Consider the following 25,179-nt stretch of genomic DNA (forward strand, 5'->3'; position numbering starts at 1 on the left):
GGCTCTGTCTTGCTCCATAGCTTTTCTATTTCCATCCAAATAGCCCCCAAGTACATGGTGGATGTGCGGGTCTGTGTGAAATCTGAATAACAGAACATACTGGGACTGTTAGAAAGAGGAAAAATAATTTATTTCTTTAGGTTATTTTTACAGCTTGAGAATGTCAGTAATTTTAAAAGTGAAACACTGAACTCGACCAAATCTCCATAGACATTTACAGAATGGGTTCTAAAACTGATGTATAATGTGCTAAAATCCTGCAATGTTTGTAACCTTCCATGGTGAAGATAGCAGAGCAGTTAAGAGCTTTGCTTTTCTGACGGAGGAATTGTTTTTCTTGTGAAAGTGGCTGGTGTTTGTAAATTAAATCCTCTGCAAGCTTTTAAATACAAGTTTGTTCATTGTGGAAAGAATGTGCTAGGACCCTGCAGTGACCTGTGAAGGGGAGGGCCATTTCATTGCACTCTGTTTCACACTGAATACTTCTGGAACATAGCCTTCAATTAGCCTGTGTTACAAAGACATTAATGTATTTCCTGGAAAATCCCTTTGACAGGAGAGCATAACTCTTGATGATGTTAGGATAGTTCTGAGGTCTAGGATGCCTTTGTTTGCCGGCAGTATTGCTTGCCTGCTGTCTGGAAGCCCCAGAATCCCAGGCGGTTTTGATCTTTTTTTATTGGCACACTTAAGAAAGCTGCAGTGATAGGCAGTTCCTCTATACAGGCTCTCCTGTGAGCTGTTTCTTTAGAGCAGCTCACCCTAAACACTCAGTTGTCATGGAGGTAAAGTGAGAAAAGGGCTTTATGTTAGACTGATCTATCTTATGACAGAAGAGCTTTTCTAGAAACTGAAAATTCTTGTTTCCTTTTGCCATTTCTTTTTGCATTTATGAATAAGTAGGTAGTCTATGTGGTTTGTCATTAAAAGTTAGTGAAATCCAGAGATGGCTGCAAATGTCATTACTCTGATTCTGAGGATTGTGGGGTGATCTGACATTTTCAGCTTCTCATTATAAGCATATACCCTGTCACTGTGTTTTCAAGATTTGTAATCATGCTCTTAAATTAACTGCTAGATGATTGCCAGGAAAGATTTTATGCAGTGTAACTGGCCTGCCTGGCATGCATTTGCATACAGATATATAAGCTCTGCACAGGTATAGAAGTACTGCAGTGCCTATATAGTCATATACCAAAGTTTGTACACATAGACACGTGCACATGCAGGTAAAGAATTAAATATTCAACATCCACCCCAACTCTGAATGTGAAATAGCTTCCTTATTATGGAATTACTTTGTTAAATATACAGCAGAGGCATCACAGACTCTCTTCATCTAAACAAAGATAGGTAGTCCATAGAAAAAAGATCACAGTTGAAATAGATTGTTTTGATGAATTCTACCAATGCTAGGATTTACATCTCTTTCTTCTGAGTTTCTTCAGATTACTTCTGGTCACCATTAAAGATATAACCTCTAAAAAAAAGCCATGCTCAGTGTTGGAAGTATGATTTGGATTATGAGACACATGATACCTGTTTGAAACACTGTCTGTTTAAAGTGTGTATCTTACCCATTGTACACACCCTGATCATTTGTACATGACACTCACAACTCCTGCACAGTACAAATTCGAGATGAAATAAACTGTGCTTTAAAGTGAAGTCTAAAGAATCACATTTATTCTGCTGATGTTTGTTTTGCTACAAGCCCTCTGTTTTACACCCTCTCATTTGCAATGCATGATTTTATGTGACATGTAATACCATTATCATCTCTTCTGAATTTGAGATGAATTTTTTTGTATTTAGCAGTTCCACTGTTAGCCCTCCTAGGGCTTCATTAGATTGAACTGTTCCTGTATGAAGAGTTAAGGTTCTGTTTGTATTATTTTTATTTCATGAGCAGAATTACTTGCTAGTGATGATGAGTGTGTGGCATTATGAAAATTAAATATAATACAAAGTAGCAATGTAAACAACCGGTGATTTAGCAGCCTGGAAAAGGTAAATCCTTCAGGTTAGGTGGAGGAAAAGACCAAGAAAGTGAATGCTATTAGCAAGATCTACCAGGTTCCTGGCTCTTTGAAGCCCTGTCTGATAATGATCCCAATGCTTGCATCATTGAGATGCAAGATAAGTGATGAGACAAGAACTGCAGAGTTGGAATTACTAAACACTTTTATGAGACTGAGACTGATCTTTTCTTAGTTTCCGTAGTTTACAGAAACTAACAAGAAGCTGAAAAAAATTGTCTTGGTTACAGAAACTTCATATAGTAACTGTGACAGAAAGTGTGAAAAGCAGCCAAAATTCAGCTGGAGGTTGGTCTCACCCATAAAGGTGCAGAATCAAGATGATACTCCAGAATGAATCTTAATTTTAAGGTGTGTAATCCACATAGTCCCTTAGCTCTTCTGTTTGAGGCCTCAGAAGACTGGCACTAGCTCAGACAGATGAGGATTTTTTTTCAGTGTAACTAATTTATTAAAATAAGTCTGACTTTAATGCACTTTCTCAGTTAATTCCTTATTGAGCTATTCTGTAAGTACTCTGATCTCGGCCTTTTGTGCTTCCTTCATTCAATTACTCATTCTGTCAATTATACCATTAGCAAGATGAACAGTAAAAGCAGCTTGTCAGCAATTGCTACAGGTAACAAGGAAAAGCAAAGACACAAGTAACTATTCTTTTCTTATTTTGCTTAATTATTTTGGTGTTGTTTTTTCTTAAAATGTGCACTAGACACTATGCTTCTCCACTTTGGATCATCAGATATTGGGCCCCCTGTTCCATTCAGTAAGCCTTGATTTCTTCTGAAAGGGCTGTGGCACAGAATAACTTGCCTGACACAAGACACTGCTTTACAGGTAAACAAGGACATAATCAAAAAACCTGTAAGCTGAACCTTTGTGTATTTTAACATTTCCAGACTCTTAGGTCATGTCACCATGAGGTAAATTGTATAAAGAGTTTGGAGCTCTGCCTGGTGGTGGAATGTTAAGGGGTAAAACATAAAGGTGGTTTATTTCATGGTGTTTCAGAATCTGCACATGACCACTTACTTAGCTGTGGGCAGTAACTCACTTATTAGTGGTAAGTGCATCGTTCTGGGTGGCTACAAAGGTAATATTTTCTTTTCTGTTTGTTTTTTTTTTCCTTGATATTGCAATAATATCAGCTAGTAAGAATTATAATCTGGGCTTGGTCCAAAAGGTACCAGTAATCCTTCGCTGATACAGAAAAATTGCTGAACACACAGACATGTCCATAGAGTTCGTCTGTTGGAATTCTTTTGCCTTAAAACACCATTACATTACTGTGGGCTTTGTAAATTGAACTTGACAGCCATATTTCAAACATTTTAGAATTAAGATAAAGCATCACTGAACTGCATTGTTTGTTTCACCACACAAGGAGTTTTTCAGATTGGCAGCACTTTTTCTTTCTGCTGATGGAGTAGGAATCCTTCTGCAGTATGCTGTGGTGATTTCCTTTTCTAAAGCCTGTGTGTGTCCTGCTGTGCTGGCTCTTAATTTAAAACCTGGTTTTTTCATACTTGTAAACAGCAAAGTTTCCCTTCTCACTCCTGTCTTTTTTTCTTCCCCTCTATTTAGGAGTGTTGTTTGAACTGGAGAGGGAAGAAAGAGGAAAGAGTCTTTTGGTTTTATAGGCTAGACTATACTGATCTTTTCCTCTAAAGATAATGGAGCTAAATAGAATGAATAGATTCTAGTTAATGCTTAGAAATGAAATAGTTGACTGTATCACAAACTGAAAATGTTTAGGATCTCCTGTCTTGCCATGTCACAAAAATATAAACTTTGAACTATGAGTAACAGGTTCTGTTACACTGAGGAGTAACACTAATTAAAATTAATTTGTTTTTTGACTATTAATTTGTTTTTTGTCTCAATGGCAAGATAATATTCTCATTGTAATGAGGAGTTTAATGTTAATTGATCACACAATGTCCATTTAGGAAAAATACTGTTATGTTTGGATTTGATGCTGCCCCTTGAGTGGCAGACTTCATTGGACCCATTACTCTGGATACTGTATGGGTGAGGAAAGCTCAGTAGCTGTGACAGTTTTGATAGTCTGTTTCAGTCTTTTGAATGGGTTCAGCAATTGCTGGAAAGGCAGATGGGGATTTTTTAGAAGGATGTAGAATATTTGTAGTATTCCTACAGTGCTTTTCAAATGCTCTGCAATCATTTATTCTTTAATGTGCTGCTACTCTGGTAGTGTTTTTCTGCTTATAGATAAGGAAAACAAGTCACAAAAAGTTGTATGAGGTGACTATAGCAAAGCAGTTACTATCAGACAGGGAATAGGGACTTAAAAGCAGAAAACTTCTGGAACTCTGCAAAAAAAATCTGTCTTATGAGGCAAGATATTCCTTTTTTTTTTTTTTTTTTTTTGTAAAGTACAATAAATTTGAGATGGTAGGGAAATTTCAATCCTACATGATCTGCATATGTTTTCTGACTCTTCTATGTCTGCAGAAATTGGCTACTTTGTAAATTGCATCCCAGTCTTTCAAGAAGGGATAGTCCTTATTCTGATTTCCATGTCTGTCTTTTAACCAAATAATTTATGGCAAAACACTTTAAAGTATTGTCTTTACTGTGAAAATGCGCTGAATTTTTGTTCTGGCCACTCAGAGAAAAAAAGCAGCAAGTCAAAGATTTAGCCATTTGGCATTGATTTCTGTCACTTGGCAGCAAAGTACTCTTCAAAGTGTTGAGAGGTGCTGCCCGCAGTGTGCCCAAAGAGGGGAAGGCTGTCATCTCCTGAGCGCTTCCTGAGCTTCAGTCTCTCTCCTCCCACCATCTATCTGTCAGCTCTATTCATGAATGTCCAAATACTATTTCTCATAGATTTTGAAGATGCTGAGTCTTGAAGACTGGCAGTTCAGTCCCTACATGCACACAGAGAAAAGCCAAAGAGAAAGTGACTGTGTGTGTGCGCAGACATGCATACATATTTCAAAAAAGATTTCAGAGAAGGAAATTATTTGCAAATTCATTACTGCTGCCAAACCTACTGTTTCTTCTGTTGAAAACCAGTTGTGAGGAGAAAAACTCCACAGCACTATAAAGCATCTGTTGCAAAGTACTATGTCAAATGTATTTGACTGTGATAGTTCTGATTCTCTAGTGTTTCACTTGCTGCGCTTCCATTGAAATTGTTTCATACATGCTTATTACTCAGACTTAGCAGATTAGTGGGCTTTTGCTCTGAGAGATGATTTACTACTTCATGCAAAGTGGCTTTAAATTTTCCTAAAATATGTTTCAACTCTGGTTTGTTTGCTTGTGACCAGGATGAATAGTGTTTCCTGTAAAAAAAAGAGATGCCATGAGGTTAGTAGTGCAGATGAGCCATGGGCCAAAGGAAGTTATCTGAAATGACTTCCAGTGCAAAGCAACAGACCTTACTCACCTTCTCCCTCATGCTGAATGAGATATCACTTGAGTATGTGCTTGAGTATGGCATCTATACTGAAAAACAAAAAATGGTTGTTGGGGACTTCATTACTAAGTTCCAGGATCTCAGTTGTAGGTATCTACAGCTTCTCTGCAGCCACAGCCACGTGCAGTCATCAGACTACACCCCATATAATAATTTAGGAAAGAGATAGTGCAAGACTATCTCAAGTACTAAACTCAGCTCTCAGATCTGTTACTGGGCAGAGAAATGAAAGCTGTGGTAGCTCAGGTACTGTGTGCAGCCAGGGCTATTGCAGCCCGGCCAGAGGACATTAGTCACTGTTACTTGTCATCAGCTGCTTCCCTGACCTGGTTTTGGCAAATCTCTTGTACACACAGGATGAAGCCTCTAGGCTCATCCTCATTTTCCTTTGCTCTTTCATGCCCTAAATGGTTGATTTTTTCTGCTCATTGAGCCAGCACACTAAGAGAATCCGGCCTGAAATATTGGTACAGTTTTGCAGCAGTATTTTGAGTCGAAACATCCACGAGAATTTTAAGGTCATTCACATCTGAAGAAATTATGTTCAGAGCAGTCCTTGGGGCCCCTGTCCACCCTCAGCTTGGGGATACAAGAGGTTATGCCAGCAGGACAATGAAAGTTAATGGATTTCAGCTTGTGCACAGCTCCCTGTTTGCCTTGATTTAAAGGTCCCAGTTTCGGTCCTTTATGGTGTATTTAGGTTTCCTTATGGGCCTCCAAGGGACCACAAACTTCTTTATTCCTTAAAAGTATACCTTGTTGCTGTAATTGAAGCCATTTTGTTACTGTAATTTCTCCCTAATATTACAGTTCTAGTCAAGTGGTCTTTCCCTCTGGAGGCATCAATTACTCTGGGTTTTGAATAGGCCTCCCTCCAGTACACATCCTTTTGCTCCCAATGCCAAAATCAGGTCACTGCAATTCTCTTCCCTAATAAAACATGCTTCTGTGCTTCTTCTTTCAAACCCAATGTATAATGTGTACAGATGAATAATTCCACTCCTTACCACCCTATGTAGAACTCCTGCCATATGTAAGAAGAACTAAATACTACAGATTTCGTGAGTTTTTTCTACATTTTATTTGTTTTCATGAAGACACTGAATATCCAAAGTCCAGAGAGAATCTTCTAGGATTTGTGTAGGTAGTGAAGCTGTGTAGATTTGAATTCTCATGAGGGAGTAGGGGAGCAAGTCATAGCAGTGCCCTTTGTAAAAGATCTTCAGCTGAAATGAAAACATCACGAGGCTCGTTGGCTAACCCATGTGTGTGAAGTTCACGTTTTTCTGTAAGTTGTGCTTTTTTGACAACTGGGCCCTACAACTTACTGGATTCAGTAGTGGATCCTCACTGCTGTGCACCCAGTGCCTTTTTGTGGGTTAGTCTGTATGACATGTCTGGGAATGGGGGGGAACAGGCTCTGTGTCACAGAGGATTCTGTATCTGAGAACTGAAGCAAAGGTTGGTCTCTCTCCTTTTATTGCATAGCCACAGAAGCAGAAGTTGTCAGGGTCCAAATGTGACCTGAAGACTCTCTTTACATACAGACACCAACCAAAGTTTCCTACTTGAAACCAAGCTAATACTCTGTGCTATTGGGTTCATCCTGCTTTATTACAATATTCTGTTTCACAGTGTTCAAACCAAGTGCAGCTTTGCCTTTTTGTGAATGGTTCCCCTATGAAACTCTAAAGATGCTTAACTCAGATTGGTGTATGTAATAGTTATCACTCTACCATCTGCCCAAAAACTTGCACTTTTCATGAGATGGCACGGCTGGGACATCTGGCACTAAAAATATGTTTTCTGCATCATCTCACAATTGAGGAAGATGCCACTGCTGTTTAGCTCCACAGGAGATTCCTTGAAGCATCTTTCTGTTATCTAACAGCTTCTGCAATGAAGCACCAGTACACTGGCCAGGGAAGGAATTATGCCATTAATGGAAGCCTGTACTTCTGCTTTATGGCTTGGATTGCTGTCAGAAGGGAGTGGCACTTGTGTGATGGATTGATTGATGGTATCCAGTCTGTCTTACATGCTATAAATCAGCTATTGTGATGTGACTAGAAGGACTATATAATCTATTATAAGTCAGCTTCTATTACCCAAAAGTCAAAGACCTGCAAAATCAATGCACAGCTATATTTCTCAAAGTTTGGCATGTCTTACCAAACAGTTTCTGTATAGCTTGAACTTGCATTGTACTGGGATTTCCTTCTTAATTCATGGAATAATTTCTCCCTTAAAGATCCATCCGTAACATTGTGTCTCAAGATTGAGCAGGATGAGTAGGTCATACCCCATGAATATCTCAGCAGCTTGGTGGTCCCTTGTGCTGTGCAGTTCTTTCCACCCTTGGCAAGAGCCGCCACAAAAGCCTGTGAATTTTCTTGTAGGAGGTGGAGCTGTGCCGCATTGGCAGCCAGGAGAAGCTGGGGCTGACTGTCTGCTACAGAACTGATGATGAGGAGGACACGGGAATCTATGTCAGTGAGGTAAGGACATGGCCCTGGGAGCAGCATGGGAGAGGTTAATGGAGGGCTACACGTGCCAGGGAATCAACGGGAAAGTGCTCTTAGACAGGAGCACAGAAGTGTTGGTCATCAACCAGCTCATGTCACTCTCAATTCATTTAGATTATCAGCTCAAATCATGTTGCCCAAGCAGAGTAATAATTACTAGTGGGCTTCTTTAGTGTAAGTGCCTTGAACTACAACATTGTAGTTAGTAAAGCAGTCTGAGAATGGTCTGAATCTTAAAAGAAATGTGCCCTTATGATGGAGATCAGGCAGAGCTTTTGAGGAGAAAAGTGCCTTCTCGACAACCCTGCTTGCATTCTCCCTCTGCCACAGCCTCAGTACTACTAAAAGTGGTCAATCGTTATTGTGTTATTTTTGTGTTTGTTGCAATTGTGGTACACACAGACATACCAGAGATGGGTAGAGGGAGTAGCTTGAGAGATTAATAATATGCTAGAAGACCAAAATGTAGAATTCTAAATATTGAGGTGGGTTGAATCCTCAGGTTTTCACTGGCTCCACTCAGAAAACTTGGCACCCTGCACAGATTGTTAGCATTTCACACGGTCAGTCCACAAGACTTCCAAGAGCACCGTCTCTGTTTGAGTCTCCAGTCATTCAAAAATGTTTTTTTCTCTGTGTAAAACAAAACTCTTCTGAGTCCAAGGTCACTGCTGATTATTCTGCATGAGCTGTGATCCCAGGTGGTCACTTTTTTGACATGTTGAACCAAATTTCGACATTAAGGAAAGGTTCTTCACTAAAAGGGTAGTTTGTTCCTGGAATAAGGCTGTGCAAGGGTGTGGTCACAGCACCAAGCCTGTCACAATTAAAGGAGCAACTAGACAAAGCTTTTAGTCATATGGTGGGTTTTTTTAGGTAGTCCTTTGAGGAGGAGGTTGTTGGATTTAATGGGCGCCATGTGGGTCGATTCCACCTTGAGACATTCTGTGATTCTAAATTCTTAGTGGAGCTCATGGATGGAGAGGATCACAAAATACAGAATTTTCCTCTGTATCAGCGAATGGGATGAAGGCAAGATTACACATAAAGAGGCTGGTAGCAATGTTAAATAAGCTGAAAAGCAAAGCCTTGGAACAAGAATGAGGAATTAATATAAATTACCTACAAATATATCTTCCACCAGTTGTATAAGCTGTCGTTTGACCTTGTGAGGGCAAAGAAAGCTCAGGAATCTCTTAAGACATTCCAGAATTATATCTGAAATGTTCTGTTTATCCTGCATGATAAAATTTTCCCAGACCTTTGAAAGTGAATGTATTGATATTATCTTTTGTACTTGATTAAGGACTTCGGATTCATTGTTTTTTTATGACAATGCAAAAGAATAAAATAGTATCTAGCACATAGAAGATGTATCCCGCAAACTCAATGCCCAACTCAAAATTTTGGTTTGAAAAAAGAACTTATATCATGATGAGGCAAAATAAATGTTTTAAGATAACCATCAAGTGAAAGGTGATAGATTGAATTGTCCTGCAACAAACAGTAGGCCATTACTCAGGGATGAGCTGTAGTGTCTTTGATAAACTATCACTGGAGCCCTAAATATCTGTTTAGGTTAAATTAACTTATATTTAACTGGTTCAGACTAGGCATGATTTACAGGACCTATGAGTGATCCATACAATATGGATCCTTCGGGTTTTTTTGATGTTTCCTTGTGAACAGATTGATTACTAAGATAAAAATTTAATAGTAAATGTTTCCATGGAAGAAAAAGGATCATGCCCAAAGACAGGCCCATTTGTATAGAGGTATCAACTGCTGCAGAAGCTTCTCAGTCCATAGTGAACTTCCAGAGAAAAGGGTGTTTCATTGATTTTTAATGCTCTGACAGCTGAAGGTTAATGCCTGACAGTGGCAAAGCATTAATTTGAAAATCATATATTCCCAACCCTTTCTGTCTTGAGGCTTTTTTCTGAAACAGGCTCATATATGATCTTTTAAAGAACTCCTTCATTTTTGTTACTCTAAAGGAAATTTCAGCTTGCCTCTGTACTGTTTCAAAATTATACCTTTTCAACTCTTACAACTGTGCAGCTCTTAAAATTTCCCATAAAAGTCTTTTCATGTCCAGTTCCTGGTTGTTGTCCTGTGCAGGTTGATCCAAACAGCATTGCTGCCAGAGATGGACGGATCCGTGAAGGAGACCGCATTTTGCAAGTATGTGATGAGAGACTCTTCCTTAAACTCTTTCTTCAGACAAACATGCAGTGCCATCTTCTCTGTGGACTGTTAACGAGGGAAGATGGTTCTCTTTGTTACTGTGATCGATGAGAAAATCCATGTCTGTCTGTTTTTTAACACAATAGCTGGGAGCTAGTGTGTGTACTGAAAAATGAGACTGACAAACTCGTTCTGGCTCATGCACTTACATCCCATGTCTTTTTTTTCCATATTTATTAGAAAATCTCATTTCCACTATGTTCATCTCAGTGTCAAATTCTAAACAGGATCCTGCAGACATAAATATAAGTGTCAAAGACATGCTGATCATTAACCAATTGCATAAATTTGAGTAAAACTCTTTATGGTAAGCATAGATAATAAGAGTTTTCACACAAAAAATATGTTGTTTAGAGAAGGATGATCTTGAACAAACTTAAGGAGGGGGTTCATTAGGTTTTTGTTAATATTTTATTTCCTTCCCCAATAATACATTGCTTTTCTGAATTCTTTTCTAATCCACCACCTTGGCTTTTTTTTTCTCCCTTTGTTTCTGTTCATCCACTTCCTTAAAGAGCTACCCCAAAGATAGGTTTGTTCGTCACAGCATAGGTTTGTGTGTTACATTTATCAGAGGGTGGCTGGCTGCTGCACAGGGCAGGGCACCTGTACAGTGAGGGAAACAGCGAGAATGGCAGTGGGTTTCCATTTTCAACCAGCAATGGGTAGTGCATTTTTCACCACTGTGCAAAATCATGAAACAGCTACCAAAAATCACTTGACTAGAAACTTTTTGCTGTATTGTAGCATTTTAATTCCAGTTCCAAGGTGATTTGCCTTGTATTTTTACCTTTTTTCGCTGAAGCCCCAGAAGAAACTCCTGGTGATGACAGGTTGGTTTTCTGTAACATGTTCCATAATTGCCCTTCATTAATTTAAGCAGATGAGCTTTCAGGTTTTCACAAGATCAGTCTCTTCCTTCCTTCCAATCTTTTCATTTCTGCATGAAATATCTTTGCTGAAACTTTCCACTCCTTTCCTTTCTGTAAAATTCCTGGGTGAACAGCCTATAGCAGTTCAGGCAAATGTTTTCCAGTTCCTAATGAAATTCAATTCATTTCAATTTTGAGTAAAGACTCCAGGGGTGAGAGAAAACATAGATAATTCTGGCATCCTCTTGTGGACTGGAGCATTACTTTAATGTCAGTGCTGATATATTGCTATGAATTTTATCATTAAAGTTAACACCCGGAGAGTTATGTGGGGTTTACTTTCATATCTGAAAACACATTGACCCTCTATCTCCTCTTATTGATGAGATAGCTCAGAGAAATAGAAGGTGATGGTGCCATTAGGGGTGGATTACACTGAGGCTGGGAGAGATACAGATCCTTGAGCACAGGGGTGTTTTCTGTGGGTGGCAGGCAGCATTGGTTAAGGCTATGGGGGGAATGTTGTTATGTGCATTCCTCACAAAATGACAGCAGGTTTTGTCTCATTTTTGAGGCTGTAACTGCCCCCTTTTCATTCTCAGAAACCACCAGTCTTTACAGTCTAAGCATCTGAAAACTGCCTGAGTATTTTAAATAAAATGTTAAAATGTCAAGGGAAAGTTTTAAGAGGGCAGTCCTTGTGGTAGTTGCCTGAACTTCTGATGTTTTTAGCTGTGAACCTGCAGGCTGAGCACAGCCCATGGGGCAGGCTGAAAGTGCATCTGGGATGGGGTGGCCACCTTCGGGTAGTGTGGGGACAGCCCGGCTGCCTCCTCTGGGGCCATGGCGAGCAGTTACTCAGCTGATAGGAGTTATTGGAGGAGCCACCATGTCTGGGGATGTTTTGTACAGGTTGCAAATCTGCTCCCAAGCCTCTCTGTGGCTGCATCTCTGCTTTTCATCTTAGGGCAGCTCCGTGTTACCTGGTCTCCCACAGACCACAAGTGTCCCATCATGTAAGCTTTAAGAGTCTCACTTTGCTCACTGCCAGTTAGGTATTCAGGGATTTTCTTTAATCTGAATTAAAGCTATGCTTTTGAATCAGGGCTTTCAGGCCAAACATATGTACAAAAATGCAACTTTCTTTTTGATTTTCAACTACAAGTTCAAATGGACTAGAAATGGAAATGAAATTACAAATTCTACTTTGAAATTGAATCATTAGATTTTTTTCCCACCAAAAATATTCAGGTATTTCTACCATCCAGTTTTGTTTTCACTCTCTTTGAAATAGACCGAATTTTGTAGGTTTTGTTGCCACAATGAGAAAATCCACTTCTTGTGCTGTGAATTGGACAAAACTGAATTCTTATGGGAAATAAGATTTCTATTTGATTCCTTCATAAATGGTTCTTGGACAATGAAAATTGTGTTTGTTACCATGTAGTCATTGATGTCGTTGTTTTAATGGGGTTACAGAATAGAAGAAAGGTAGCAAGAAAAGGCGAGTTTCATTGAAGAACCACTTTTATTTTGATTATCCCCTTGTAAGGGGGATACATATGTTTTGTGTGGTACCAGCTACTAAGCTGTCCGCACAAATATGAAATGATTAAATGGAGCAGCAACAAGCAGTGGCCTGAAAGTATTGCCTGGTGAGAGATAATACTGTAGCTCTCTAATTGGCTCTCTACCAGCATTCAGTGTGACTGATTTCAGCTGTAGCATTACCAGTCTTCTTCCACCAGCACTATTATCTCAGAGTGACACTTCCATTACTCTGAACGGAGAAAGATGAACGTCACCTGTCAGGGGCTGGTTAATTGTGTTGCTAGATGTATGTTACCAGGGCGCAGGTTGGACATTTATGAACATAACTGCTTCCTCTGATGTCCACCATCCTTCAACGATCAATACAGCTCTTACAGTAAGCGCATAATTGAGTGAAGGCACTTACCACCGAGGGGCTGAAGATGAGCCCGTTGCGCAATTTTCATTGTCCATACATTCAGCACAAATGAGCTGATATCTGCCCTTTATTGTGTGTTGCTTTGTGGAAATAGAAACTAATGTGCCACTTTCATTTGTTTCCTAGATAAATGGCCAAGATGTCCAGAATAGGGAAGAGGCAGTGGCGTTGCTCTCCAGCGAAGAATGCAGGAAAATTGTGTTGCTGGTGGCGAGGCCAGAGATGCAGGTTAGACTAAACAGATGCACTGAGCCAGAACCTGGGTTATACCATGCATTCACTGTCACTGCAAGTAATGAGCTGCCAAGAAATGGGAATGCCAAAGTCACTGACAAAAGGAGCAAACAGTTAATTGCAGAGCTTTGCTCTTTTTTTTATCCAACAAAGAAAATAATATGATATTACTAGGGCATGTTTTCCTCAAACTAAACAAGTTTTTTTCCAGCAGAGTGAGCAGGTATATAAATAAAGCTGGCAGCACCAATATGATATTAGTAAAATATGAAGTAGAACTTGAAAACTATGCATTACTCATTAGAGGATTCTGCTTTGTTCAGGGGATGAATTTCCCATACTTAACGTTTATCAGTTTTATCTTTTATATGAAGTTTATCATTTATATGAACTTACACAAAGCAGTAGCTTGTCATTTCTGAGGGGTTGTTTTATGCTGCGTGGTTATAACCAGGCATGTAAACTATTAATGTATGTATAAATTATGGGACTTTCTCCACAGTCTCATTCAGCAAATGGAAATCTAATTGTTTTAACAGCACCCTGGTCACAAATATGTGCCTTCATTTTGGGAGATTCATTTTCAAAAGCTTTTAGAAAGATTTTTATGATTTTAAAAATAAAATTATTCCAAAACCAAGAATCTTGCTATTCCAAGAATTTTTAATATCATTGCAGGGAACAGATAGTTAGATTGATTATCAGATAAAGAAGAGGTATAGTGGTAGAAGACTGCTGGTTTTGTATCCCTTTATATTCTATTCGTAGGCCTTTGCAAAGCAAAAGGGCATTATATTGTCACTGTTCTATCTGCAAACAATTCAGAGTTGGTTAAGGTGCCATTTGTCTCTCATGTTATTGTTCTGATATTTTCAGTCTCACTAGCTGCATATTCTGTATAAATTAAATTAAAATGTGATTTGGTGCCACTTGGAATCTCTACTTAAATACTGTAGTTACAAAAGAGTCGCAATGTCAGCATTCATATCCTTTATGTTTTTCAGGAAGCTAAGCAATTCTTATAAAACCAGTGACAAAGTACAGCAAAAATAGGTGTGCCTCACTTTATACTGCAAAATTATAGTTCTCAGTTGCTGAAATTTTGAAAGAGATTTTTCAATATTATTCTTACTGTTTTTCATTAGGATTCTGTTTTTCTCTAGGGAACAGAAACTCACCCACTATAAGAAATACATGCCCAGAGAAAATTCAGTCTCTGTATTTGTTTAGACTGGTCAACATGAAATGAGGAGTCAATATGATAAGGTTAATATGAGATAAGGAGTTACTTATGTGTAGCAATGTAGCTTCCCACATGAATATTCCTCAAAATAATAAGTGGAGTTTGGTTTAGGTTTGGGCCTTTGGTGCTGGATTTTTGTGTTCAGTTTATGTGTTTTAAGCACATACTCATACAAAACTGATGAAAAAGCCAGAGTAGGTCAGAGATCAGGCTGTCAGCTGATTTCTGCTAGTTGTGTTGCTTTGACTTGCCAAAAACCAGAGGATTAGGCAGGCTTTCATTTCTACATAGAAAATAGTAATGGCAGTGTTGCAGCCTTGAAGGGTAACTGCTGAGCACATTCCCTCAGTAACAGGGAAGAAAACCCTTCTGACCACATGTATGTGCAGTGAATTATGAACTTTTGAAACAGAGCACCAGAGGATCACACCACACACATGCATTCTCATGTGTGAATGTGTACACAGTGTAAGTAATGCACGTGTATGCTAAGGCACGTATTAGTTTTCTTTCAAAAGCAGTAACATAACATAAGTGTTCTTATTACTTATATAATGGGACTGCCACAATCAAATGAGCAGATTTGCCCAAGTGAGATTCATCCTTCATCCCCCAAAGTTGTTCATCTCTGCAATTTTCTCACCTGAGGTGAATTAAACTGTGTCCTTTACATCAGAGGAAGGCTGTGCTCATGCTTTCCTTGGGGTGAAAAAAGTAAACAAGACAAGTAAACAAAACTACCAGATGTTTCACAGAACAGTTTGAAAGTCCCATTGAGGACAAACATAAAAATTATATGTCCTCAAGGAAGAAAGTCTCCTCCTAATCCCAAACCGTATGTGGCTGGCTTTACCAGAGGAAATGATGAAAGGCTTCTTTATAAGAGGACCGAATTTGTTGACATGGGCAAAACCACATCAGAGTTTATTAAGGAAACAGTGATGTTCTACCAGTATTCCATTAGAAGTACTACACAGCATCAGTCACTCCTTGTGTAGCTTTGAACTACAACTACTGCTGCTGCTGCTGCTGCTACTAGTTTAGTGTAACTTTTCTGACTGATATCTGTGACCAGACATATCCTGGCTTGGAGGCAGTGGTAATTCTGCTCTAGGAGTTGGCCTGTGCTACATTTCTCTTGCTATCTTGGGACATGAGTACTTGGTATACTTGTAATTGTCTTATGCTGAGGCTTTTCCTTTTAGCATGTTTTTGTCACCATTGTCCTGTGGTTCCTTCATCAATGACAAAGCGATCAGTGTTTCTCTCTGCTACAATCCTGTCATTATAGCCAAGAGTGCCACTGACCAGTGTTCTTCTTTTTGATGCAGTGTGCCATCTGGCAAGGGATTGCAGGTACAAAGGATCATTATGCTCATGTGCACACATGAGCATAATGGACAAAATTGAAAGAACAGCGTTTTAGACCAGGGTGCCTTTTTTATCAGTTTTGAAAGATGTGAAGGGTGTGAAATGGGTTCAAGAAGAGATATGTACTTGACAGAAAACATGGCATCCCCTCCTGTCCTTTTGCAACACTGTGTTCACCAAACGTCAATGTACTATTTTATACTTGGCAAGAAAAAACCAAGCCAACAGATAAACCTTGCTTCCAGACACACCGGGAGAACTAAAATTGCCTCCCTTCAAGTCACCTCATCTTTCTATCACCCTGTTCTGTTTATTTGTTTACCTGGAAGATCAATGGGAAGATAGTGACAGAAAGGCAGCATAAGGTTTCCATTGAGGTGGTGGCAGCAGGGCTGGAATGGAGGCTGTTAGAGAGAAGAGCCCAGTTGCCTCCTGGCCCTATTAGTGACACTGCCATTCTTGCCGTGCGGGCTCTCTCAGTAGTAATGAACATGACAGCTTCAGGACTGTGCGCTGTGCCTTTCATACCTTTTGAAAGGAAATAATGTCTGTGCTGTGCAGTCTCCTTCATTATGAGAGAAAATCAGTCATACTGTTTTACGAAAGGATAAAAGACATGAATCCCATCTTTTTATCCTTTTTCTTTACTATTTTTTTTTTTTTTTTTTTTTTGAGGCATGAACTTGAACTCCTACCGCCTGGCTTTCTGAAGAGAATCATTACAATAAAAAGAACTAGTCAAGCATTGCCATTTGGGTTTACTCTATTTTAGCATGTGTCCTTGCTAACATAAAATAACATACTGATGTATTCTTTGCAGCTGGAGGAAGGGTGGCTGGATGATGAAAGGAATGAATTCTTAGAGGAGTTAAACTTGGAAATGTTGGAAGAGCAGCATAATGAAGCGATGCAGTACACAGCCAATGAGGTGGAGCAGGTACAACCACTACTAAACATATAATTTGAAATTTTTCTAGGTATACTTTTTTATTAATAGCGAATGAAACAGTGTGCTGTAAAATGGAGTCAAAGGCTTTGATAGAGTTCTTTCTCCAAATGCTGTGATCTCTGGCACACTATGTAAGGAAAAAGGGAACAATACATGCTTGGACCCAGTATATCAAGTTAATAAACAATTTAATAGGGTGTGATAAGTGCGCATTTCTTCTTTTTCTCCGAACTCTCAGAGTAATATTGCTTTCCTTCATTAATTTCCTTAATTCTGAAGTGTTTGGGATTTATGATGTTAAACTTCATGTCAGTTTTTTTTTACTGGTGCTAATAACATCAAGGTCATGGGTTAAATCCCCATATGGGGGATTTAACTTTAGAGCTGGACTTGTTGATCCTTTTGGGATGCAACGTATGAGCCAGCCTTGCAGCAGAGCTTGCAAAACAAGATGGAAGACATGTTTAAATAAACAACAGGTGTTTTGTTAATGTAAGTGTATTTCTCTTGCCCCGACAGCGCACAGCTCAGCATTTGTTTTGTTAATGGAGACAAATAAGCTATTGTTAGCATAGTCTCAGCTTGCTCCTATCCTGACTTTTACCTGCCCATATGTTCTGTAGGCTGTGTGACTGTGGCAAACATACCCTACAGTTTCATCAAGTGGTCTTCTCGATGTACATTGTTGTGAAAGGTGTAAGTACCCACTCCTGGATCAGATGATCTGCCAGTATGCACACCTGTGTGGAGCCAAAGAAAAAAAATTCAACTTCTCCTGGCTTCTGGATTTATGCAGCTGGGAAGAAACTGTTTTTCCACCCACAGAACTTTGTGACTTACAATTTTTTCCCCATTCTGAATTGGTCAGAAAGAGAGCCTGTGGCATTTTTCTTTGGAGAGGGAGAAAGACTATGAGAGCCTTTTCTTTTCTGGGAACCAGGGAGCTTCTTTGACTTCAAATGCCTCAATGCTTGGTCCACACTGGGGGGCCTGAATGTGAATTTAGTCTGTTTTCTCCTGACCTCCCCTTCAGCCTTGACACTGGGTCAATGAGTAGGTGATAGCTCATAGTAAAGCTCTTCCCTGTATATCAATGAAATATTCATTGGGACACAGACACTGACAGAATAATTAAGTCAATTCTCTGGAAAATGACAGATCAGATTACAAATATTTGATCTTATAAGCATTTAATTATTTACACCAAGTGCAATAACTCCAGGGTTGGGGGAAGGGAGCCTTGCAACAGGATTTTTACCAGCCTTTTAGATGTGACTCTTCTTTCCAGGCAGTGAGCCTCAGTTTCCCAGGTTAAATGTGCTAAGTGCTGCACTGCTAGCTACTTTCAGCTGATATATGGCATCTTGTTTACTGTTTTAGCCAAAATTTTATCTTGGATACCGAATATTTCCTGTCAGGAAAACCACTTGCTCTTTGCAAAGCAATTTCATTTGCATGGTGACATTTTCACACAAACCTCCAGTTCTAGTAGAAATTTTTGAACAAGTATATCTATCAGCTCCTACTAGGCACTGACATTACATGTTGGGACCTCTGCAATCACTTTACCATTGTGACCTTCCACTGCAAAGTTCTTGTCAAACTTTGGCTTTGGATGAATTTGGGTTGTGGATAGTGTTATGAGTAAACAGTGATATTCTGTGATGTGCTTTCACAGAACCCATTGAATTTGTTTATTCCCTGTTAGAATCTTTTACCAAACATATTTTTTGCCATATTGAGATTTTATATTGCTGTAAAGAACAGTACACTGGGAAAAAAATTGTGGTCAGTTGTGATCTGTCAGTATCTGACATTGCATTGCTTGAAGTAATTCTAAGACAGCCAGACATTTCTTTGCCCTTCTGATGAGTAATCGAATCAACCAAATGCAGCTTGGTGTGTAATGGGGCATCAGTAATTTGTGACAGCTGCTGTCTCTCTAGACTCTAGGCAGTGACTCGTCAAGTCAGAAAACTGGTCCTTTACTTCTTGTTAGGCTGGGAAATCTAGCAGTTTCCTGAGGGGAATCACACCAGCCATTGGAGCTATGAAACCACTCTGATTGCAGCTGCCAGTGGCCAATCTGAGTATCTCCAAGCTCCCTGGCTGGCCATGGAGACCAACCTTGATTTTTGTGAACAAAAACTTAGTCCTCTGGCTTCATAATTCTCTGTCATCATGAATCTCGAGAGCTGCAGGAATGAATCCACTCTCTATCAGAATAGCCTTCCAAATACAAGTCTGTTTTACAGAATGCCATTTTAACATTTAATGTGAACTGTCACAAAAAAATTTGCTACAGTGTGTAATAGAAGAGTCAAATAGATAGTTATGTCTTTTCTGTATGTTTTTTACCTAATCTGTAGAATTCAATCAAGAATTGTATCTTCTCTGTATGGAATAATCCAAAAAGCCTCAAGGAAAGATGTAATTCTCCATTTTTTATAACTCATTGTGTTCCTTTCCCTTTACGACATCATGGTTCATTGTGCAGCAGAGATAATTTTCAGAAGACTGCCATACATTTGCCATGCAGAAATTCTTATTGGCATCATGTAATATATCAGAACCTATTAAGAAGAAGATGAAAGAATTAGATTAAAAGAATTATTCTGGTTCATTCAAAGCTGAAATACAGAGAAAATATCTGGGGAAAAATGCTTTTTTTTTGAAAGAAGCCTGTTTTAAAAAACCAGCATTGTTGGCAGAAGAGCATTTTCTCTTTTAGTGAACCACTGAAATAAATTCCAAATTTCCCTCATGGTTAGCCTGCCACTGGAGATTCCTCTCCCTGTGACATGTCTCCCTCTCACTGTCAGAGACTGACCAGAGAGCCCAGCCGGGTTTGTTAGAGGCTTCAGCTGAATCATACTGCATTCAGACTTCAGTAGCAGCCTGGGTTTTGAGTCCCAATATACATTATAAATTGTAAAAGGATAGAACAGTGCCTGAATTCCTGCAAGATTAGCCATTTTATAGGCAGGAATTCTTGCTGGAGCTGAAATGCAGAATCTTTTGAGGTTCATTTATTGCTTGATTGTACGCACCGCTGGGTTTACCTTCTCATTATCTGAGTTCTCACTGCAAAGATGAGGCCTAAGGAGCCCTTTGGTATTTCAAACAGAAATAATTGTGGAAGAGATTGACAATGTATGTTTAAAAACAAACACTTTGTTTTAAATAGATAGCAGATAACACCAGAAAAAGCAACACACTGAAAATTGTGGATTCTCTCTTGTTTTTCAGAAGAGATGTAATGTGGAATTAGGCTTGTTATCTTTCAAAATAAAATTAAAATTATCTCATGCTGTAAAAGACTGCTCAGTCTGCACATGTTTAGGAGCTCTGGCGAGCATGAAATGTCCAGGTCAAAAATGCCAGGGGCTACCTTACTTTAGTCACAATGGATTTTTTTAATAAAATGTATCTCAAAAACATGCAGTACAATAAATATCTGTATTACTTTCCATTTTCTTAATTGACTTAGCTGTAAGTATCCACATACTGCAGAAAAATTTAATGTGATATGGATGTCTGCTTTAGTTTGAGAAGAATCTGAATGTATAGGTACTTGTTTTTCCCTGAGAGAACCCAAAGCCACTATCTGAAATTCAGATGTCTGTACTATAGACATTTATATTTCATCAGATCAATCCCACTCATCTGGCTTCTACTTGACTCAAAAGATGGACTTTGTTTTGTTTACATCTTTTGTGTGTGCATGTTAATTCCAGATAGTGTAACTTCAGTAGATGGCAGAGTATTATATTCAGTCAGTGTAAATCAAGTTGAAGAAGCAAAGCTTAAATTATTGATAAAAGGGGTGTGGAAAGCAAGAGCTACCAGTTCTGAAAGTGTTGATTGCATGGGCCTCGACTGTAAAGTCTCTTCCCAACACCTATACAAATAGCCTCATTAAGTGGTTTCTTTCAGAAGTGCTCAAATATATGCTTTGGGTGGTGTAATGCCATGCAGAAGACACCAGAGGAAGTATCATAAAGCTCTGCTCCTGTAAGCTGTCTAGCTGGGCTAACACATAAACCACCCTCTTTGGAGTTTTAGTCATATGGATGCAAATTGTGTAATTCCACTCATGCCCAGAGTCAAATAGCAGATCCTGACCATCCTCGTTTGGTCATGTGAATGGAGCCCTGCCTTTGGAACAGGCACCCAGATTCCTGACTGCTCTGCAGCACTGCCCTCCTGCTGTCTGGTGGAGCTGTTCTCCCTCCTGTCGGTAGTTAGATATTTTCCAGAGCAGTGAGAAATATGGATTGCACATTGCAGTGCAATGGCTGGGGTGAAGTGTAAGCTGCCCAGGTTGGAGTCACTTGTCTGCTGAAAGGTTTGGGGGCAGAGGAGGTCAAGACAAGCTGCAGCACTCCAAAGCAGGTGAGAGAAGGGAAGAGAATAGCATATGTAGCAGCACTCACCAGGAGGAGGTGAACTAGAAAGATACTAAATGAAACCTAGATCTCCTAATGCATCTTTTCAGAAATTTTTAACTGGTTTGTCACAGACACAAAATTCTCCTGTGTGGTGTGTTTCTTTCAATATCTGCTTTATTCCACTCTAAAACTGAGTTGGGGGTGGAGGTTATTTTTGTTTTTCTGACCCTAGGCCATTATTTTTTCATAACAGTTGAAGAAACGAAACCAGATGAAGAGCATGTGATCATGAGGTGCACATGAAGAGAGGAGAAGGGATGACATAGGAGACACATTTTCATCATGTTTTACTGTTTGTCAAAGCAGATAAAAGGGAATTATGACAGTGGCCTCTTTAAGTTTGTTTCTTTTCACTGGGTGCACGGTACCTTTTCTCTCTCCTGATTATTACAGTTATTATACATAATTATGCAATTATACCTCCTAAAAGAGACATGATGTTGGTACTGTGTGTAGTTAGGTACTTGGTCATACAAATTGCACTCTGCCTGATTCTTTGCTTATCTGGTTTGAAAAGTAAAGTGTCTGTCTCTTCAGACAGGTGTTATCTCTGGATAATATTCTATGGAATATAAATAGGTTGAGAATATAAATAGGAGAGGTACAATGAGTAGAGTGCTAATCAGCAGTCAAAAAGCTTGACATTATATCCATGGCAAAGCATTCAGTGTTGTTCTGCACTTAATATTGAAAGACTGTTTTTATTTTTAAGGAACATAAAGTCTAACAATGGAACAAAATGAGTTTTCAAAAAGAGTTTCCAGGGATGAAACAGACTGATGTCCTTCTGAGCAGAATCCTAGAATCTGAAATGAACACTTTTTCAGAAAAAGGCTACTGAGCACAAGAAGTGTAGGAGAAGGCCATGGAGGGTGTAATGAAGCAAACAAAAGTTCACTGCTTAAAAAAAGCAACAGTAGTCTTTTTGCACCCTATTAGGTTGCACTAGTCATTGCTTCATTGGCTGCTTGCTCTCTTTGTTTGAAGTGATACCAGTACTGAAGCTTTCTCTCAAGTTTGAGAAGATTTCAGTTCCACCAGTGGAGCCATAATGCAGAATCAAAATCAGCTCACCATCTGGTGATCATTATCTTTAAGCATTGCAAAGAGATGGCTTAGCTAGAGAGGGAAGTATTTCTTTACAGACCTAAGAAGCTATGTCACTAGTACTGTAATTCACTTACTTTGCTTAGTATGGAAACCACAGCATGGCTCTCAGAAATCTTTAAAAGCTGTGAGCAGTAGGACTGCTATTTAGTGATCTGTTTTAATTGAGCTTAAATCGGATCCCAGCTGCTTAAGCAAAACAGAACTGGAAAATAATTGTTCTATATTATCTGCATTTGATAATCCTTTTGGTTTACTCATTTTTTTTAGCCAAAGAAACATGAAGAGGAAGATGGCACTACAGACACTGCAACCTCATCATCCAATAATCATGAGAAGGACAGTGGGGTGGGACCTACAGATGAAAGTCTTCGCAACGATGAGAGCTCAGAGCAAGAAAATGCAGCTGAAGAGCAGAACGGTGCTACCCTGCAGAGCAAACGGGATCTGGGCCACAGCCAGGACACTTTAGGCAGTGTTGAGCTCCAGTGCAATGAAAGCTTTGTGTCTGGGGAATACATTGAATCCGATTTCATAGGAAACCCAGAGGAGGAATGTGAAAGGTTTCGACAGCTGTTGGAACTGAAGTGCAAGATTCGAAACCATGGGGAGTATGATCTTTATTACTCAAGCAGCATGATAGAATGCAACAGAAGAGACCAAGATGGAGTGGAGCATGAGCTGCAGCTACTCAATGAGGAACTGAGGAACATTGAACTTGAATGCCAGAACATTATGCAAGCTCACCGGCTCCAAAAGGTGAGAGACCAGTATGGAGACATTTGGTCTTTACATGATGAAAGTTTCAGGAATTATAACACCAGCACAGATGTACAAAGAGGCAAACTGGATGACATCATGGAGCACCCTGAGAAGTCTGACAAGGACAGCTCCAGTGCCTACAACACTGCTGAAAGCTGCAGGAGCACTCCGCTGACTGTGGAGCGATCCCCAGATAACTCTCTCCAGAGGGTAATCAGCATAACTAACAGGAAAAACCTGAGGACCACAATTGTTGCTAATCAGTCCTCCTCAGGACAAAGCAACAGGGAGACAACATCAGCCAAAACCAAACCCACTGAGCAAAACAGTGCTGCTGAGAATGCAGTGTTGGCATCAGAAAGCAGCAAATTCGCAGACCAGGACAGGCAAGGCAGCGAGCACATTCCCTATTTGTCTCCATATCACAGTTCTTCTTACAGGTACGGGAACATCCCCGCTCATGCAAAGCATTATCAGAGCTATATGCAGCTGATCCAGCAGAAGTCTGCTGTGGAGTACGCCCAGAGCCAGCTCAGCCTGGTGAGCATGTGCAAAGACTCGCAGAAGTGCGCGGAGCCCAAGATGGAATGGAAAGTGAAAATAAGGAGTGATGGGACGAGGTACATCACAAAGAGACCAGTTCGAGACAGAATCCTGAAGGAACGTGCCTTAAAAATTAAAGAGGAGCGCAGTGGGATGACAACAGATGATGACACAATGAGCGAGATGAAGATGGGTCGCTACTGGAGCAAGGAGGAGCGGAAGCAGCATTTGGTGCGTGCCAAGGAGCAGAGGAGGCGGCGGGAGTTCATGATGAGGAGCAGGCTGGAGTGTCTCAAGGAAAGTCCGCAGAGTGGCAGCGAGGGCAAAAAAGAAATCAACATTATTGAACTGAGTCACAAAAAGATGATGAAAAAGAGAAACAAGAAAATCTTGGACAACTGGATGACAATACAAGAACTGATGACACATGGTGCTAAATCCCCAGATGGCACAAGAGTGCACAATGCCTTTTTATCAGTTACTACTGTATGAACACAACTTCTAACAGAGAGTATACTACCAGTTTAGGTAGAGTACAATTGCCTCGTTCAATGTGGCATTTTTATATATTTTGTGACTGTTTATAGTTTGATCTTTTTGTAAGCAAAATGACCTGGTATTTTTCATTTGTTTTTCATATAACAGTACCTTCTTTATCTGGCAGTCTTTCTTTATCCTGCAATATATTCATATTATTCATTTGTAAAAAAAAATAGAAAAGTAAAGCAAAAAATTTCTTAACCTAACACATATTCTGTAACTTAAGATCTGGATTTATTTCTCTAATTTTGCTTTTTCTACTTTAGTAACAATACAATACCAAATCAAAATGCTTTATACTGTATCCTTGGCTTAACAGTTTTAAAGTTTTACATCTTAGATTGAATCTGTTCATAAAACATATGCCACATCCCATCATATAGATAAGAATGACATTTTTCCAGCTGCATATTTTACAGTACATTTAATCTGTAAATTGTAATTGTACTTGTCCAAGTAAAGTGTAGGTGAGCAATTCTCCTGTGTTATGTAGTGGCATTGGTCTTGTAGCTGCACAGTATGTGATAATTGTGAAGATGAAAGAGAAATAAATTATTGCTTATCTTTAAGAAATAAACAAAACCCAAGCATTTTTTTATTTAGATTGAGAATTTTCCTTTGGGTATAAGCCATTTCACTGTGCATGGTATTTACAGCATCTAGAGATTTCAAGAACAAAGGACACAATTCCATAGGATATTTCTTATGAATTAGCTTTTAATTTTGCAGAACACATAGAATGGTCTTTCTGGCTTTTCCTTACCTGCTATTATTAGTTAATTAAATGATTCATTGATGTATTTCTTTGTTGTAAGATGTTAGGTAACTGCCATGAGTCCTCTCCCTGGCTGAGCTTGCTGTTTGTTCTACACATACAAAACATAA

General features: G+C 39.3%; 1 protein-coding gene across 3 annotated transcripts in view; it reads left to right on the plus strand.

Moving 5' to 3' along the window:
- The window catches only part of PDZRN4 (PDZ domain containing ring finger 4), a 228,837-nt gene extending 204,007 nt beyond the window's left edge, over nt 1–24,830 (plus strand). For all 3 annotated transcript variants that reach the window (XM_054275741.1, XM_054275734.1, XM_054275750.1), the window contains 5 exons: nt 7,881–7,979; nt 10,128–10,190; nt 13,221–13,322; nt 16,763–16,879; nt 22,720–24,830. In XM_054275741.1, the coding sequence (XP_054131716.1) occupies nt 7,881–7,979; nt 10,128–10,190; nt 13,221–13,322; nt 16,763–16,879; nt 22,720–24,246 (1,908 nt within the window). In that variant the 3' untranslated portion in view covers nt 24,247–24,830. The remainder of the gene's footprint in view (nt 1–7,880; nt 7,980–10,127; nt 10,191–13,220; nt 13,323–16,762; nt 16,880–22,719) is intronic.
- Nucleotides 24,831–25,179: the final 349 nt, after the last annotated feature.

This window comes from Melozone crissalis, unplaced genomic scaffold, assembly GCF_028551555.1.
Source record: "Melozone crissalis strain CALT ecotype California unplaced genomic scaffold, PUWL_Pcris_2 ptg000004l_1, whole genome shotgun sequence".
Lineage (NCBI taxonomy): Eukaryota > Metazoa > Chordata > Aves > Passeriformes > Passerellidae > Melozone > Melozone crissalis.